The 18,353-nt window shown below is 42.8% G+C and overlaps 2 protein-coding genes across 2 annotated transcripts; one reads left to right on the top strand and one right to left on the bottom strand.

Annotated features, from left to right (window-relative positions):
- Nucleotides 1-563: 563 nt before the first annotated feature.
- On the bottom strand, nucleotides 564-8,347 carry LOC4348184 (chloride conductance regulatory protein ICln). The gene is made up of 8 exons (XM_015759166.3): nucleotides 8,091-8,347; nucleotides 7,864-7,987; nucleotides 2,356-2,473; nucleotides 1,758-1,817; nucleotides 1,629-1,688; nucleotides 1,465-1,547; nucleotides 937-1,013; nucleotides 564-809 (listed from the first exon to the last, which is right to left on the bottom strand). Exons 1-7 carry the CDS (start codon nucleotides 8,249-8,251, stop codon nucleotides 942-944), a joined length of 678 nt encoding a protein of 225 aa, XP_015614652.1. The 5' UTR covers nucleotides 8,252-8,347; the 3' UTR covers nucleotides 564-809; nucleotides 937-941.
- Nucleotides 8,348-16,155: 7,808 nt separating this feature from the next.
- On the top strand, nucleotides 16,156-18,313 carry LOC107275647 (protein NUCLEAR FUSION DEFECTIVE 4). Its single transcript, XM_015758058.3, has one exon. It carries the CDS (start codon nucleotides 16,236-16,238, stop codon nucleotides 18,036-18,038), a length of 1,803 nt encoding a protein of 600 aa, XP_015613544.2. The 5' UTR covers nucleotides 16,156-16,235; the 3' UTR covers nucleotides 18,039-18,313.
- Nucleotides 18,314-18,353: the final 40 nt, after the last annotated feature.

Below are 18,353 nucleotides of genomic sequence, written 5' to 3'. Positions count from 1 at the left end.
TATAATTTATACTTTTATACTTTTAGCTCGATCATTAAAAAAATTTAGAAGTTACTTGGCAATTTCCGTAGAAAGCGTGGGAAATCACCTAATGTGTCCCTTCGGTAGACGTGCGGACGCGTTGTGTGCAGTGGAAGAAGGGATAGAAGGACGACTGCGCTACAAAATTCCAATGCATAGAAACCTTGAGGGTTCATAGCATGGGTTTGAACAACGTGTAAATTGAATTCCTGCCTTTTCTTACTCCAGTGTTTTCAAATTCCTACATTCGAAAGAAATCATGCTTTAACAGAGTACTCCCTTCAACACAGAGCTCCCTGCCCATTGCCTCAAATCGTGTAAAAAAAATAACTTAACCTTCAGATTACCATACTCAACCGAGCAAAAGTTCATCATGAACAAATGTCTACAAGAACAATACTGACAGCAATAAAACGAGCTAACGGATTCTGCTGCAAGTCCTTGGACATTGAGCACAGGACCATTCATCAGTAGCAAATGCTACAGAAAAGGAAATGTTTGTTGCTCAGCTATCAGCATACATCTTTGGTCGATCAAGGATGTAAATAAAAAAAAATCTGACAATTAAGCTTGAACACTTACAAAGTATGGATGTTTTCCATGAGCACATTGTCAAAATATCTCTGAATATGAAGTTGCATGATCATACATGTATTTTACAGAAGACAACGCATACAAAGACCTCCAGCATGCTTTCAGCTTACATTTTTCTTGACCAGTAGCAAGACCTTTTTTCTCCCATACGTTGCCATTGATGCAAGTTTACAAGGTGGCCCAAAGGAGTTAATCTGTGACATCTCAAAAGGGAAGGAAAAGAAACAAACAAAAAATAAGTCTTTAGTCAACAATGTGCATCATTGGCGATGTACAACAAACCAGTTTTTTTTTTCTTCAGAGAAGAAAATAACAAGGCACCTGCATTAGTGTCCATTTCCATGCGTCTCATGTTCTGCTTCCTCTGCATCCTCAAAACGTTGGTCATTGATCTGAAGCTGCATAAGGACATTATGAGGTTTTTGTTCGAGTTAGCTCATGAGATTGGCAGGGGAAGGAACAAAAGAGTTTTATCTTAGTATACAGATCAAACTGTTCAGAAAGTAACTGTTTGATGTTTATAATAATTTTGAAAGGATAATCAACTGCCACCCTGAATCACACGGTATATCTGTATATGAATTAACTATACCTTAACATATTATGTGACAAAAACAGTAAGAAATATACATATGGTCGTAGTTTCTAAATAAAATGACGTGAGAGGATGCCATTACCAATTCCTATACCATATGTTGTAGTAAATACAGATTATATTCACAGGAGCCCGAAGAAAAGAAAAAACCTTTACAACCAAGCTTATAACACAAGAGTTTTATTTCACTTGCAATCGTTTCACAGAATCATATAAAGCATAAAACATAATGGTAGAACAAACCAACAGCATACCTCAACTACAGCATGAGTAATATCATGTTCATCAGTTTGACCTATCGGGTTGACATCTGAAAACTCACATTCAGCATCACTTCCTGAATGCAAGATAATACATAAAAGATTATGCATAACGTTTGGATGAACACAAAAGAGAAATGAACAGGGCGAATTCTTACCACCAGTCATATCTTCATCACCTTCATCTCTATGAGCCCAGCCATTCTCTTCATCACTCTCTGGTAATTAAAAAGGCATACATCAAACAAAGAACATTCTTTTATTGTTTATTAACTATTAAAACTTACCAGCATTAGGATCGGGGTTCAATTCAGCACAATGTGAGAATGCTTCAAAGAGTCCATCCACTGAAACTTCTGTCAAGGATCCAAGATATAATGTGAATATATAATAGAAGATACAAATGCTTCAAGAAATAGTATTAGTCAATTCTTCAAATAAATAGCATTTCAAACTGCTGGAAATAAAAAATATATCTGCCATGATGATCTGCAGTATGATACTAATTATGCAAGGTAGTTTATTCTTGATTAGCTATTAATCCCAACAGAGAACCATTTGTAACTGAATAACATAAGACAAGCAAATTTTTACTTGTGAAGGAACAGAATGCACACATTACATTCTTAAAGTAGTACCCTCTAGAGTGAAGACCTACTCTTCAAGAATAAACAAATCTAATCATGACTATTAGTTGCTACAGTCATGAGAATAAATTAAAAATAAAGAGCTAATGAAAAATGAACATAGAGCATTAGAAATGATAGTTATTTCATGTAAACCTGCACTCATATCAAAATTTAGTATGCAAGCATCAGAGGTAGATTTATACAAGGAAAACCAATAAATGCTCCTACATCAGACAATTTACTGTAAAAAGGATACACTGACAAGGATCAGATGGTATGATACGCATCTCAGTGACTTTCGATAGCTCTGTTTCCACATTTACTTCGGAGTCTGATTCATCGGACTCCTCATCAGAACCATCTTCTGTCTCAATCTTTGAAAATTCCAACAAAGGGAATAGCAAACATTAGAATCAGATAATAAAAGATAACACCGAAAATAGACAAAGAATCAATTGTGATATGCCAAATTCACTAAATACATCAACATCACATTTCAGAATTCAAAATTTAGCAGCTACAAGAGCTCTAAACAAAAACCACGAAGAACTCCGCACCCACCCAGCATACAGGACAAATGATATATCCAGACTAGGATCACTCTTGAGTTGAAAATTATGTACCAGCTCTATGAAGATTACAAAAAGGCTGCACGTGATAAATTACATCCATACATTTATCTTTCAACTATTTGCTACTATGCTAGTAGCAAAAATCACCTTCACTGGTGTTTGCTGCGTACAAACTGAAATCTACTAATGCTATAAGATCAAAAGGATAAAACCAAAGAGAATAAACAATAGCAGTGTCCATCCGTTAGTACCCGGTGAACCAAAGGAGAAAATTTCTGCCAATCCTCTCAAAGAAAAGGAAAATAAACTCCACCTTAGTCAAATGGGTCATAGCCTGTAGTTTGTCACGGCGGCAACATCTGTAGCAGGGAGTTCAAAGCAGAAGCCAGCGGCCCAGCCTGTGAATCGGCCCAGAAGGGAGAAGCAGCCCAACTCCCGTTTCCCTGCGAGTGTGTGGACCCAGTAGTGATTGGCTGGGCCACTGTCAGTGAGTGAGAGAGGCTGTGTAGTGCGATGCTATATAAGCCGGCAGGATTGAGAGGAAGGGGATCGAATCATGTAATCAAACATACTCAAATTCAATTCCATCTCTCTCCTGTTCAATTCTGTTCTGTTCTTCTTCTTCTTCTTCCTCAAGCCAACTCTCTCAATCTCTTCCCTTCTCTACTCGACCGAATCTCTCCTACGAGTTCGAGACCGTGACAATTTGGTATCAGAGCAATTTCGATCCTGGAGAAGCCACGATATACTTCCCGTTTGCAACTTCAAGTCGAAGCGATGGAGAAGCAGAACATTGATTTCGGCAAGGTGTTGATGGAGATCTAGGAGTCCTTGGTGAGGCTGAATCGTGCTCAAGGCGAAACTCAAGCAGCGGTCGTCAAGCTAGATCGCGAAGTGAGCAGTTGGAGACCTCAAGTAGAAGCAGCAGTTCAGGAGTTGCGTGAGGAAGTCGGCGACCTTCGTCAGCAACTGGATCTCGTCGGCAAAATGAAGCAGGCTTCTCCGGCGACGTCTTCCCCTCGAGTTCCGTTGACGGACGAGGAAAGGAAGGCGCCACTGCTGCCTACGCCGCCAACTTCATCTCAAGCTGCCGCGGCGGAAGGCGGAAACAAATTGGCCAGTGGCCGACTGCAAGCTCATGAACACCGGGGAAGGGTACTGGGGATGAACGCAACCCTAGGCCCGACTCCGGTCAAGGGTGCGTATGAATCTCCTTCCACATCTCTGAAAAATTTTGATCAATTTGAGTTGGGGGGTGGGGAATTTGATGGGGATCAGTTTGGGCGTCAGTATAATCACAGGGTTCCCAAGTTAGATTTCCCTAAGTTTGATGGAACAGACCCAGAGGATTGGAAAATGAGATGTGAACATTATTTTGATGTGAATAATACTTTTCCAGGGTTGTGGGTTAGAATAGCCACAATTTATTTTTTGGATAGGGCAGCTTCCTGGTTACGGTCTTCTAAGGCTCATGTTAGATTTCCTGTGTGGGAGAATTTTTGTATTGCTGTGTCACACAAATTTGATAGGGACCAACATGAAACTCTCATTAGACAGATGGATAGTATTAAGCAGACAGGAACAGTTTGGGAATATTATGAGAGATTTGATGAATTAATGAATCAATTGCTGACATATGATCCTGTTTTGAATATGCGATATCTAACACATCGTTTTACTGAGGGACTGCGTCAAGAAATCAGGAATGCAGTGCTGCTGCAACGTCCTAAAGATTTGGAGAATGCTTTGGCAGTAGCAATGTTGCAAGAAGAAGTGATTTCTGAGACAATGACAGTGTCAGTTCCAAATCTGAAGAAAAGTGATGGTGGAAATTTGCAGATTCGGCCAAATGTCGCATTCAAAGGAGCATTACCATTACCCTTACCTCCAAACCTTGGAAGTGGCTCTGGTGTTTTGAATCGATCAGAGGATCGTAAGTTTCTTGACAATACCAAGACTGGTACCAGTAATGATAAAATTTCTACACTGAAGGCTCAGCGTAGAGCTCAGGGGTTATGTTACATATGTGCAGAGAAGTGGTCTCCAATCCATAAGTGTGCAAACACTATACAACTGCATGCAGTTCAAGAATTGCTCACAGTTTTGCAATCCGATTTGCTCTCTGATCAGGGTATTTCTGACGAAAGTGATGGTCTGGACAGTCCTGGATTGATGTCAATTTCAGTTCAGGCTATAAATGGCTTTGAAACAGTGGGCTGTATGAGAATGTTGGGATATGTTCAGGGTAAAGAAGTGCTTATATTGGTGGATTCAGGTAGTACAGCAAGTTTTATTAGCTCTAAGATTGCTCAAACCTTGCAAGGAGTTGTAACTCTTGAACCACCAGTACAAGTGAAAGTAGCAAACGGTTCCATACTTACTTGTCTTACTTCAGTACCAAGGTGTGAATGGATGACCCAAGGATGGGTGTTTTATACTGACTTAAAGGTGTTAAATCTGGGAAGTTATGACATGATTTTAGGCATGGACTGGTTGATGGCTCATAGTCCTATGCAGGTCGATTGGGTTAACAAGCTCTTGACAGTTTCCTGGAGAAAGGAATCCATTACATTACAGGGAATTTTGTCAGAAACTGAACAGTGTTCTCAACTCTCTTCTCAACAGTTTTTGGAGTTGAAGGATAGACAGGCCATCTCTCACCTGATTCAGTTGTGCACTCTGTCAGAATCTTCAAACAAGGAGCAAATTCCTGTGGAAATTCAACAAGTGCTAGCAGAATTTGGACAGGTGTTTGAAGAACCTTCTGGATTACCACCGTCCAGGGTTTTTGATCATACAATTCCACCCATGCCAGGAGCTACTCCAGTCAATGTGCGTCCCTACCGTTATACACCTGCTCAAAAGGATGTGGATAGGTAACAATACCTTAGTTCAACAAAAGATTTTGGCTAACTTGCATACTGCACCAGTTGGGGGTCATTCAGGCATTCATGTCACTTACCAAAGGGTGAAACAACTGTTTGCTTGGCCTCAATTGCGCACTACAGTTATGCAGTTTGTTACTGCTTGCTCTGTTTGTCAACAAGCCAAATCAGAACATGTCAAGTATCCGGGAATGTTGCAACCACTGCCTGTACCTGACCATGCTTGGCAAGTTGTTTCTTTGGATTTTATTGAAGGCTTACCAAAGTCAGCTACCTTTAATTGTATCCTGGTGGTAGTCGACAAGTTTTCCAAGTATAGCCATTTTGTTCCTCTTGCTCACCCTTTCACAGCTATGGATGTGGCCGAAGCTTATATGCAGTTTATTCATAAATTGCATGGATTACCTTAGTCACTCATCTCTGATCGTGATAGGATTTTCACAAGCACCCTGTGGGCTACTCTATTCAAGTTGGCTGGTACACAACTCCGGTTGAGTTCTTCTTATCATCCTCAGACTGATGGACAAACGGAGCGTGTGAATCAATGTCTTGAGACTTTCCTTCGCTGCTTTGTGCATGCTTGTCCTTCTCAGTGGAGTCGATGGCTGGCTCTAGCGGAGTATTGGTATAATACTTCCTTCCATTCAGCCTTGGGGACCACTCCATTTGAAGTATTATATGGACATAAGCCACGGTATTTTGGTTTGTCAGCAAATGCAGCTTGTCAGTCGACTGAGTTAGCTGACTGGTTACATGAAAGGGAGCAGATTCAGAGTTTGATTCGGGATCATTTGTTGCGTGCTCAAGCTCGTATGAAATTTCAGGCTGATCAACATCGCTCTGAAAGAACATTTGTTGTCAGCGACTGGGTTTATCTCAAATTACAGCCGGTTGTGCAGCAGTCAGTGGTCACTCGTGCTAATCGCAAGTTGGCTTTTCGTTTTTATGGTCCTTTTCAGGTGCTCTCTCGAGTTGGTGAAGTGGCTTACAAATTGGCTTTACCAGCTACCAGTCTTATACACCCGGTGGTCCATGTCTCACAGCTTAAGAAAGCATTGGTGCCAAGTGAGGTGGTGTATTCTCAATTGCCCAGAATTCAGTCCACTGCTGGTACGTCAGTTGTTCCATCGCAAGTGCTGGATCGTCGCTTCATTCGGAAAGGATCCAAGATGGTGGAGCAGTTGCTGGTTCGGTGGTCTGTAGATGATCCGCATGTGGTCACTTGGGAAAATGCTCAAGAACTTCGTCATCGTTTTCCTGACTCTGAAGCTTGGGGACAAGCTTCAACTGAAGGAGGAGGGGATGTCACAGCGGCAACATCTGTAGCAGGGAGTTCAAAGCAGAAGCCAGCGGCCCAGCCTGTGAATCGGCCCAGAAGGGAGAAGCAGCCAACTCCCGTTTCCCTGTAAGTGTGTGGACCTAGTAGTGATTGGCTGGGCCACTGTCAGTGAGTGAGAGAGGCTGTGTAGTGCGATGCTATATTAGCCAGCAGGATTGAGAGGAAGGGGATCGAATCATGTAATCAAACATACTCAAATTCAATTCCATCTCTCTCCTGTTCAATTCTGTTCTGTTATTCTTCTTCTTCTTCTTCCTCAAGCCAACTCTCTCAATCTCTTCCCTTCTCTACTCGACCGAATCTCTCCTACGAGTTCGAGACCGTGACATAGTTGCATTACTAACTTAGCAGTCGAATACAAACAAGCCATGATACACCAGAAATGAATGTAATCCAAAGAAACTATACACGACATAAGCAATAAAATGAATATATAAAACTTATCATGAAAGATTATTCATAAGTGCTATAGACAATACATTGTGTAAAACATGACCAAGCCATATTCCAAACTCCAAAGAGAAGTAGCTCAGTTGGACCCGAAGCACTTGAAACTCCAAGCGCACAAGCTTTTTCTTTCCTAGAGCTACTTAGTTCCTTTCTTTTTTTGTTTTGTTGAAACCAATAGCTGGTGATTAAAAAAACAAAATAAAAAAATATCTAACATCACATGAACCATAAGCCCCAACCAAAAGCTAACAATGCAGAATTACAGATACCCGAACTTAAGAAATAAAATTGAATAACAACATGACCATGATGGCCAATCCATATTATAAGTCTAATTCAAACACTAAATTAGTAGTAATTACAGGGAATGTATCCTATATATTACCCAAGCTGCACAAATTTCTCAAATATGTCACTAATAAAACCCTACAGCTGATCAGCCAATCCCTGTGAATACTCTAAAATCAAACAAATGTTCGCCCCCCAAGCTATCTCAAACTACAGTTGAAAGAAATTACCTGCGTGTAGATGCAGGGGGAGGAGTACGCCTCCGGATCGCGAGAGACGGCGTGGAGCGAGACGGCGAGGAAATCCACCGCGTAGGCCTTGCCCTTCTCCACCTCACTGACCCAAATCACCCTCCTAGCTCAACACACAAGCACACGCGCACGCTCCGCCGCGTCAGAGGCAATGGAGAGGCAACTACTTGGGGGAAGTGGAGAACGAAGAGAAGCGCGGTTACTACCTGGTGGTGATGAACAGGGTCCCGGGGGGCTCCGGCGCGCGGGAGCCGAGGGCGACGGCAGCGGCGCGCTCGACGCGGACGAGCTCCTCCCCGGCGGCGGAGTTGAGGTGGGGGGCGCCGTCGGCGGCGATGTCGGCGAAGGCGTAGAGGCCTAGCACCATGGCTTGTGTGAATTTGGGAAACGAACGGCGGTGGCGACGGGGTAGCCGAGCCGGGCACCAGAGCTAGGGTTTTGGGCTTTTGGGTTTTCAGTTTTCACTTTCGAGAAAGAGTGAGCTATTGGCTATTTCTTCGTCTCTGTGTGTGTTTTTGGTTTGTGCTTTTTCCGAAATTTCCTACTCAAATTGTAATATTAATTTGTTAAAAATTATTTTTATAACATATGAATATTCTGATTTTTCAGATTGTAACTTTGATGTTTTCTTGGGCCATTTTTTACTGTTGAATTTTGTTCACAGTCCATATTTTTCACCCTAAATTACAAACCGGTTATTTTTCATCCTTAACTTTCAAAATAAAATAAATAACATCCTAGATTATATTTCTTTTTTCTAAAAAATATGTTCTATATCATATGAAATATGCTGACTAGAAACAGTGGATAGCTCAACTGGTAGGGAGCTACCAGGAGCAAGCCACTGGTCTAGGATCGTTAAAAAAATATGCTAACTATTCCTATTGTAATTTTTTTTTCAAGGGTAAAGCCCTTTTTTGGGCCTTGAACTTTGTTCAAAATTCAGTTTTTCAATACAAGCAGGTTGTTTTTCATCCTCAGTTATCAAAGACTAGTGACATCCTATAACATATTCCTGATGTTTTTATCTGAAATGCGGCAGTTTTCTATCCCATACTCTTATTATGCATATTTTTGTTAATGTAGATGTTAATTAATTACACAACCATGAAAATTAACAGCTTGAAGTTCATTTTACCAAATAAAACTACAATGAAATATGATTTACGGTGTTATTTTATCTTGTTTTAAAAGTTTGGGTGTGACAACCAACTTTCGGGGGTGAAAAATAACCTTCGAGCGAAATTCAAGGAATAAAATGGACTATACTTTTTCCTAATTGTTGACTTTTTAGTCACGACTATGGTATTTGCATGATATGGAGATTGTCGGTACCAAGGTATATGCGAGATTGAAGTAAAAAAGATGGAGACAAGAATTTTTATACACGCTCGGGCCCCTTATCTGATAGGTAATAGCCATACTCCTGTTGGTCGAAGCCGGTGTTGCTTTATATTCATCATAATCACACAAGTGCATCTAGCTATGGTTGACTTGGCGGCTATCACACCTGGAGTTTTTCCATTTTTCGTAGTTTCTAAATCATTGTTGAATCATCTATAACTCTGTTAACTATATAACTCTGTTAACTAGGAGGAAACCCTAATTAATAATGCATTTAATAATTGGAATGGTCAGGGAGAATTTTTTTGGTATTAGCTTTGCTTTAAATCATTAACAGGACGTTCAGAGGAATATACAGAGTAGAGGAAGTAATACTGTCAAGTTAAAATGTCAGGAGTTGAATTAATAATTCTTTCCTCTCCCTCCTTTGGTCGTGAACCATTCCCGGTTCACTCCCCCCGTTCGCGGTTCGTCGTATCTACCAACCCCTTTGCCGCCACGGTTCCGTTTTGTATGTGTTGGTATTTCTTACGACCACAGATAAATCCGCAAGCGCACGGAATACCGCTGTAGCACTTCACCTTCGGGTGACCGCAAAAGGATATCGAACTCAGGGAACATGTGTAATCTACCTAAGGCTAAGACAATCCAAGGACAAAAACTAAAGGTAGGCAGGCTAGAGAGGACTCTCTATGTGTTTTAATTATCTAAGCTAAGTAAAGATAATTCCCTATCTGTTGCTTCGGGCATCGATCCCTGCTGGTCTGCCAGCGTGGTTCCGGCTATAGCTCTATGATGTATCCGAACGTGGAGGATTACTAGGACGGGATTCAGGGTTGTCACCACCTGCCGCCTACTTCTGACAAATCCGTGGGATACACAACAAACAAAGGTAATCTCTAACCTAGACATCACATCTAAGTTATTAATTACTACTCTAATACTTGTACAGGAACTTCCTTCTTTATCCAGAGTCCTAGTACTAGAGCACTTAGTATGAATACTAAACAATGAACCCGCAAAGATGGAAATATATCTTACTTAAACAAAGTATTTAAATAACATAAGAAAGGAACACGAATGCTTACTTTATAGAAGAAGTTCTCCGAACCTAGAGCAGAGTGTACCGACAGCTTCGATACTCCTCCAGAATTCCTCCTAGAAAGCTACACTCGTCAAGGTAGAAGTCAGATGAGTGCCAAACTTCCGGGCACTCCTCCAGAGCTTTTCCTCACTCTCTACCTTATTCTAATATACAAAAGATACAATAGAGCCTCTTGTAATTTAGCTCAAAGTTGTGTGTTGTGAATGAATGAGAGGAGCTCTATTTATAGCCTCCATATGACGGTTACAGGTATGGGAAACGACCAAACTACCACGCAACCGTCATTGGGATGAAATCAGGACTGTCCATGTAAAGGATGGCGATGAACAGCCACCAAAGTGGTTCGGCCGAACAGTTCGGCTGAACCCGGGACGGCTCCGTTCAACCCGTTTTTCATCGTGGACACTAATTTTGAGGCCCTCAGCCCATTGGCATGATAGTTGGGCCCATTTGGAGTTGTTTAATTGACTTATGGAGCCTCCAATCCGTGTAAATGCGTCCTGAATGCGCGGAGGTGCAGTTTGTCGCTTGACGGATGTGTTTTCTTTTCAAAATACCTACATACACATACTTCACCAATACTAGTGGAAATGATTAGTAATAATCCCTACCACTAAGTTGGATACCACATTTTATTCTATTATATGCTGGTATTGACGGTCAAATATTATGATTTAAGGACCGTCAACAGTACGACGAGCCGAGCACTATTCTTATTCCAGTCCAGTTTCCTTTTCCTTTCCCTATTCTTATGCTTATTGTACTCAGCCTTTTGTTACCTTGTGTAGCGACCCTCGTATTCCACTTCCGAGGTAGAATACCGGTCTACGGCTCATTCCTTAGTAAGAACCAACTTACCAAGAAATGGGCACACCAGAGTAGCATAGCAGAAACAATTGTAGCGAAACCCATTAAATAGAAACCATAAGAAATTAGTTTTTACCAAAATAATAGCACTAACAGTACCTTGCTCTTATAGATCTTCATCACCTTCAACAGTAATTTGATGTAGAGGTATGCAACACTTGATCAATTTTGTAGAATCCTCTCTTCACCTAATTGTTAGCTCAACACTACAAGGAATAATATATAGGGGATGAGTACGAATGGTACTCAACAAGTCCAACTATAGCAATCCAAATAATATAAGCCCATAATCCACCTGCATAATACATATATCTCCAAATCCCATAATCCAACAAGAAATTTTATGCATGTTCATAAAACAGTGTAGTAAAAGCTTACATTAAGTAATTATAAAATCTACTACATATAAGGCACCACAGGTATTAGAACCTCCGATAGATTCCTTTCCTACCGCGTTCGTAATTTCTACCCGAAATAGGGAGTGACATATCACAATTCATACACTCTGCAGAGGTGTGTCGCTGTACCCATAGACACCTTAAACATTTTAACGCCCGCGCTACACCGCCACCACGCCAGCGCCTAAGCACACTTCATGGTGTATGCCGGCAAGACTAAGGTCACAAGCTTTTCATCAATCCTATCTGGCAATTATCTCTGCGGGTGATTCCCGCAACAACGGCGAATCATCGGATCCCGCAACAACGGCGATCCACATCATCTAATCGGATTCCGCAACAATGGCAACCCTCATCGCTAGCCCACGCTCACGGGATTCGCGGAAGTCCTTAAGCCCGCAGGATAAAGCCATTAAGAAAGAACTACTAAGCTAGCCTGTACCATTCCAGGTCATATGGTCGACACGATCGCTACGACGCTTGAATGCCATATAACAGTTGTTTAACCTTATGATGATAAATATGGCATTTTTTGCCAAATCTCAAAAATACATTAATTTTTTTTACGAATTCGGAGTTGCAATAGGAAATGTGAAAAATTTAGAGAATATTAGTGTCATGGTTATGGATACCACATACCCAATAGTAATCGACTAAACTCGGCGGGGTCCACCATATACCAAGTCTTATACGGAATCATACCTCATATATAGAATATATAAAAGAAGTTCCGGATAAGGAAGGACGAGTAGGTTCTATATGGAAACGACAAGTACTACTCGGATTGTTTCCATATTGGTCTCCCTAGTCATATTTGGACAAGGGGATATCTATAGGTATAAATATAAGACCCCCTAGGGAGAAAGAACATACAAGACCAACACAGATCAACACACAAGTCAGAATAGACACCAACACTAGCAACACATGCCGCCAGACATCGACATCAGAGATAAGCCTAAACAGACCCAATATGGTGCCTGCGGAGGCTGACAAGAGGGATCTAGCGCCATCTCTGATCTCGATGAGTCTGTATTCAAGGAGGAAGACTACCATGTCATCGACTACGTGTTGGTTATTTATGCCGCTGTCACGCCTAGAAATTCGCTAACTCAAATTTTTAAGCCGAATGTGTATTAAAATCTCTGTCCATGATCAGCCAGAGTATACAAACAACAAATTGATAAACAGATCCACGTCTTACAAAAAATAATAAATAATTCTTACAAACGTAGTGGAAATAAACAAATAATATAAACTTAATCTTCACGACCAAACACATAGCTTCCTCCATAATCCACAGGCATCCTCAACGTCCGGAACAAGCTTAATCCTCAAAGAACTCACCATCTGAACAATTCTCTGCTTCTGGGGTGGGGAAAAATAAAGTAAAACTGAGTACCAACCACTGTACTCAATAAGTCATACCAAAAGGAAGGTATGATGCAAGATATTCACAAAGGAAAGGCTATAAAATATTTGCACAAAAAGCATCATTTATAAATCATAATTTGAATACAATAAAACAGTAGATATAATTAAGCAATGTTAGATATCACTGCCAACACTAAACTACGTTGCAACACTAAATTTTCTGTTGCAGAGTTCCATATTACCAAATCCTGATAAGCTTTTTTCGGCAACAACTAAACATGTCCTAAATTCGTTTTATAAATGGAAATGTCCTAAATTCTTTTATTTGAAGGGAAATGTCCTAAATTCTCTATACTAATAATGCACTATAACTGTCCTAGTTTATGTAAGTGTTCCATAATATTCCATGGTAGTGCCTGTAGTTCTGTACTAAAACTATTGCTTCCTTAAACATAAGTCACTTCCTGCTCAGACCAATTGGGTTGTGGAAATTGACTTCGACTTTAGAAAAGTAACTACCATCCAACATACAAATGGAATATCACTATTAATTCTAGTGGGAACATATATGTTGTGTATCCCACATGCCATGAATTTAACTAAGTTCATATTGGTCCTAATCATTGGTTTAATAGTCCTTTTTTTCTGTTCTTTTAATATTTTTGTCAACACTAGGATAGCAACCCCCCAGCCACCGTAACAGAGAGCCCTGATTAGGATGGACATGAGCCGATGGAGCACATCCTGATTGCATAAAAAAATTAAAAATTGCCACGAGTGAACCTTAATAAAATTGAACGAAATTTCGATAGCATAATCCTGTGATAACATCGTAACAACAGATGTACGCGTGATCAGAACAGAGGCACACATGACACTTACACATTCCCTGCAAACAAATAAATTTTATGCATAATTTTCTCGTAAAAGCAAAATGAGATATAGCTCAACTAGTTAGGTTTAACTAGTTTTTTATGATACCACCACCTGAGTTTAAATTCTAAACTTGACACGTGTGCTACCTTACATTTATAGCTATTTATTTTTATGGTAGGTGACGTACCCTTCGACAGCGAGCCGTTCGTGGTGACTTCGTCAAACTTAAGATACGTCGTGTCGCTCGTAGTTACTTCGTCAATTTTAAGATATATCGTGTCATTAGCGGTGACTTTATCGATCTTAAAATATGTTGCGTCGCTCGTGGTGACCTTGTCGATATTAATATATATCGGCCTAGTTTTTCAGAGATGCATATAGGAGAAAAGAGATGCACATAGGAGAAAAACGTGTGCATATATGCGTGTTCATAGGGACGATAATACGCGTATTGTGAGCATCTGCGTTTATACCGTATTTCTAGAAAAAATAATTCTTGTAAAAGTTTGAACTTTGGACAGTGACAAGTAGTTCATTTATGAAATAGAGGGTTTCAGCATCTCACGATTTAAGTGTACCGTTTTTTTTTCCCTAAAAAATGAAACTGCATCACCTAAGATAGTAGTTTACACACAGCGGACACATCTTAATTAATACTCTGATTTCAGTCTCATGAGTTGACTAAATGTTTTTTTAATTAATGTAAATGTGTACAACCCATGCTTTAAAAAAACTCTACTTCCTCCGTTCGTATATACTCCCTCCGTGGCTCCATCCAACAATAAACATTTCTAATTTTTTTTGACAGTGGTTAAGTTTAATGCGAAAATACTTGCAAGCTATAGAGAAAAAAAGATCGGCGATGAAGAAAGGGCCAAGCATAAAACAAAAATGTAGTCCCTCCGTTTCAAGTTATAAGACGTTTCGACTTTGGTCAAAATCAAACTGCTTTAAATTTGACCAAGTTTGTAGAAAAAATAGTAACATTTTTAACCCAAGATAAATTTATTATGAAAATATATTTAATTATTGATTTGATAAGACTAATCTAGTATTATAAATATTACTATATTTATCTATAAATTTAGATAAACTTGCAGTTTGACTTTGACCAAAGTTAAAACGTGTTATGACTTAAAACGGAGGGAGTACAAGATAGCAGGAAACGAAATAACTTTGAATGGCAAAAGATTAGTCTATCTTAAGGAACTTGTACATGATGGCTAAATGCTCCTGGTTTAAAGTACTCCCAATCTAGTTGGAAAATGCACATGGAGCAAAAAGCTACTGATACTTGTCCAATCAAGGGAAACGCTCCAGTCTTAGGGGAAAAAAGGAAAAAAAACTTTGTTTGTGCCGTTAATGGTAAAATTGGAAAAAAACGCATGTTAGGACTTGGGAATGGCGCACTAACAAGTTTTCTGTGAAAAAAAAAGTTACAAAGGAATGGAGGGATAAGAGTTTTATATCTTGAGCATCAAATGATTTTTTTTAAAGGTAGTATGGTGCGGACAACAAAATATTTTTTCTAATGCTAAAATGTATTTTTGTGAAAGTGTCGCTGGAAATTTTTTGCCCCTGCTTCACAAACTAACCGAGGAGCGAGGAGTGAGGACCGGTGGCTGAGCTAGGGTGGTCGAGTTCGTGCAAAGACCAATGAGCCACGGAGTTCAACCCCTTGACGATGTACAAATAACTAACTAAGTTGTCACACATGGTCATTTTCTATCTTTTAGGTAGAATATGTCAATATTTATTCTCCCCAACCTCTCATTCTACTCATGCAATACTTCTTTATGCATCCATCGCTTGTACTAAGATTCTCTCTCTGAATTTCGGATATTTATTCAGAATAAACAAAACACCGTTTGATACAACTTTTACTTTGATGTTTTTGTCCCATAGAGCTATAACTCTATCAAACACTTTCAAAATCTTAGATAACATATAACGAAGCTATCGCTCCGTTGCTAAAAAATTACAATACGAGGATGGAGGGATATTCTCACCACTCATCAGCTCCGCTTCATTCTCCTAATTCTCCTAGGAGCTGTATCAAACGGTTGAGTCTTTTACATTAAAACCAGAAACCTTCACGAATTTTAATTTATAATCGAGCAATACACACATTTCTCTGTATTTTTCCCCTCCTTTTGAAGTGGTAGACTCTTCTAATTTAAGAAGCTTGAAGCAATTTTTATTTTGAAAATAAACTTTCCTAATTTATGCAGGTGGAATTTCAGATACGTTACGTACGTACCGTATTCCTTCAACACTCTATAAATACATGTACAACACTCACGCTATCCCAGCTGCAAGCGACAAGCTCGAGTACGTAGCTAGAGCAAGCCAGCTACGTAAGCGCGCGTCGCGTCGCGTCGCGCGCCATGGTGTTCGGCGCGGGCGCCGGCGGCGGCGGGAGACCGTGGCCGCGGCTGGGGAAGATGCCGGCGGCGGCGCTGTTCGCGAAGCAGGTGGTGACGGGGCGGTGGTTCATGATGCTCGCGTGCATGGTGATCATGTCGGCGTCGGGCGGCACCAACATCTTCAGCATCTACTCCGGCGCGCTCAAGTCGTCGCTGGGCTACGACCAACGGACGCTCAACACGCTCTCCTTCTTCAAGGAGCTCGGCGCCAACGCCGGCATCGTCTCCGGCCTCGTCGCCGAGGTGGCGCCGCCGTCGGCCGTGCTCGCCGTGGGCGCCTGCATGAGCCTCGCGGGCTACCTCGTCGTCTACCTCGCCGTCGCCGGCCGCGTCGCGCGCCCGCCGCTCTGGCTCATGTGCGCCTGCATCTCCGCCGGCGCCGACTCGCAGGCCTTCGCCAACACCGGCGCGCTCGTCACCTGCGTCAAGAGCTTCCCGGAGAGCCGCGGCGTCGTCGTCGGCCTCCTCAAGGGGTTCGCCGGGCTCAGCGGCGCCGTCCTCCCGCAGCTCTACCTCGCCATCTACGGCGGCGGCCACGACGCCGGGTCGCTGATACTGCTCATCGCCTGGCTCCCCGCCGCCATCTCCCTCGTGTTCCTCCGCGTCGTCCGCGTCATGCCGCACCGGCCGACGAACGGCCGCGTCGGCGGCGGAGGCAGCAATGGCCCCATCTTCTCCTTCCTCTACATCTCCTTCGCCGTCGCCTCCTACCTCCTCGTCATGATCGTGCTCCAGAAAACCATCAGCTTCTCGCACGCCGCCTACGCCGCGACGGCCATCGTGCTCCTCCTCATCCTCCTCCTCCTCCCCCTCGCGGTCGTCATCAGACAGGAGCTCAGAAGCCGGAGGGAGGCCGATGTCCAAGAAACTCTCCCCGCGGCGGCGCCGCCGCCTCAGCCCGTCGTCGAGACACCACCACCACCACCGGCGACGACATGCGGCGTCGGCTCGTGCCTGAAGCGAACGTTCAACCCGCCGGCGCACGGGGAGGACTACACGATCCCGCAGGCGGCGTTGAGCGTGGACATGGTTGTGCTGTTCGTGTGCGTCATCTGCGGCGCCGGCGGCTCGCTGACGGCGATCGACAACATGGGGCAGATCAGCCAGTCGCTGGGTTACCCGGCGAGGAGCGTGAACACCTTCGCCTCGCTCATCAACATCTGGATGTACGCCGGCCGCGCCGGCGTCGGCTCGCTCTCGGAGCTCCTCCTGTCGCGCTACAGGTTTCCGCGGCCGCTGATGCTCACGCTGGTGCTCGTCGTCTCCAGCGCCGGCTACCTCCTCATCGCGCTCGGCGTGCCGCACGGCCTGTACGCGGCGTCCGTCGTCGTCGGCTTCAGCTTCGGCGGGCTGTACACGCTGCTCTTCTCCATCGTCTCCGAGGTGTTCGGGCTCAAGTACTACGCCACGCTCTACAACCTGGGCATGGTGGCGAGCCCCATCGGCGCGTACATATTCAACGTGCGCGTCGCCGGCGCGCTGTACGACGCCGAGGCGGCGAGGCAGAACGGCGGCGGCGGCGCCGCCGGACACAGGGCGTGCGCCGGCGTGCGGTGCTTCAGGGCGTCGTTCCTGATCGTGACGGCGGCGACGTTCTTCGCCGTGATCGTGTCGCTGGTGCTGGTGTGGAGGACGAGGGGGTTCTACAGGGGGGACATCTACGCGAGGTTCAAGGCGGCGGCGCCGGCGCCGGCGGTGGAAGGGCACCGCGGCGAGGTGACGCCGGAGGAGGCGTCGGGGACGAAGCTACATGGTTCGACTTAAGTATTATCGTGTGACGAGCTTGCTGTCTCTGCTTTAACTTGGCGTGCGTGTTCTTCTAGTCTCCAACAAAAAATTGTGTCATTTAAGTTCAATGCATTTCCATATCAGTGAACTACATACGTTTTTAATTGAAAAAAACTCAAATTAATGTGTCATTATTTCTTGCATTGCTAGGATTGTTCATAAAGGCCACGATTTGGGCGAATTGGGAATGGCTTATCAATATTTGATCTCTCTTATTCCGTCGAGTCAAACTTATTGATATTTGACCATTAGTTACATGTGAATTATATCAAAATTTCTTATAGTGAATCT

The sequence above is a fragment of the Oryza sativa genome, chromosome 10, assembly GCF_034140825.1.
Source record: "Oryza sativa Japonica Group chromosome 10, ASM3414082v1".
NCBI classification, from domain to species: domain Eukaryota; kingdom Viridiplantae; phylum Streptophyta; class Magnoliopsida; order Poales; family Poaceae; genus Oryza; species Oryza sativa.
This window is presented reverse-complemented; position numbering and strand designations above follow the sequence as displayed.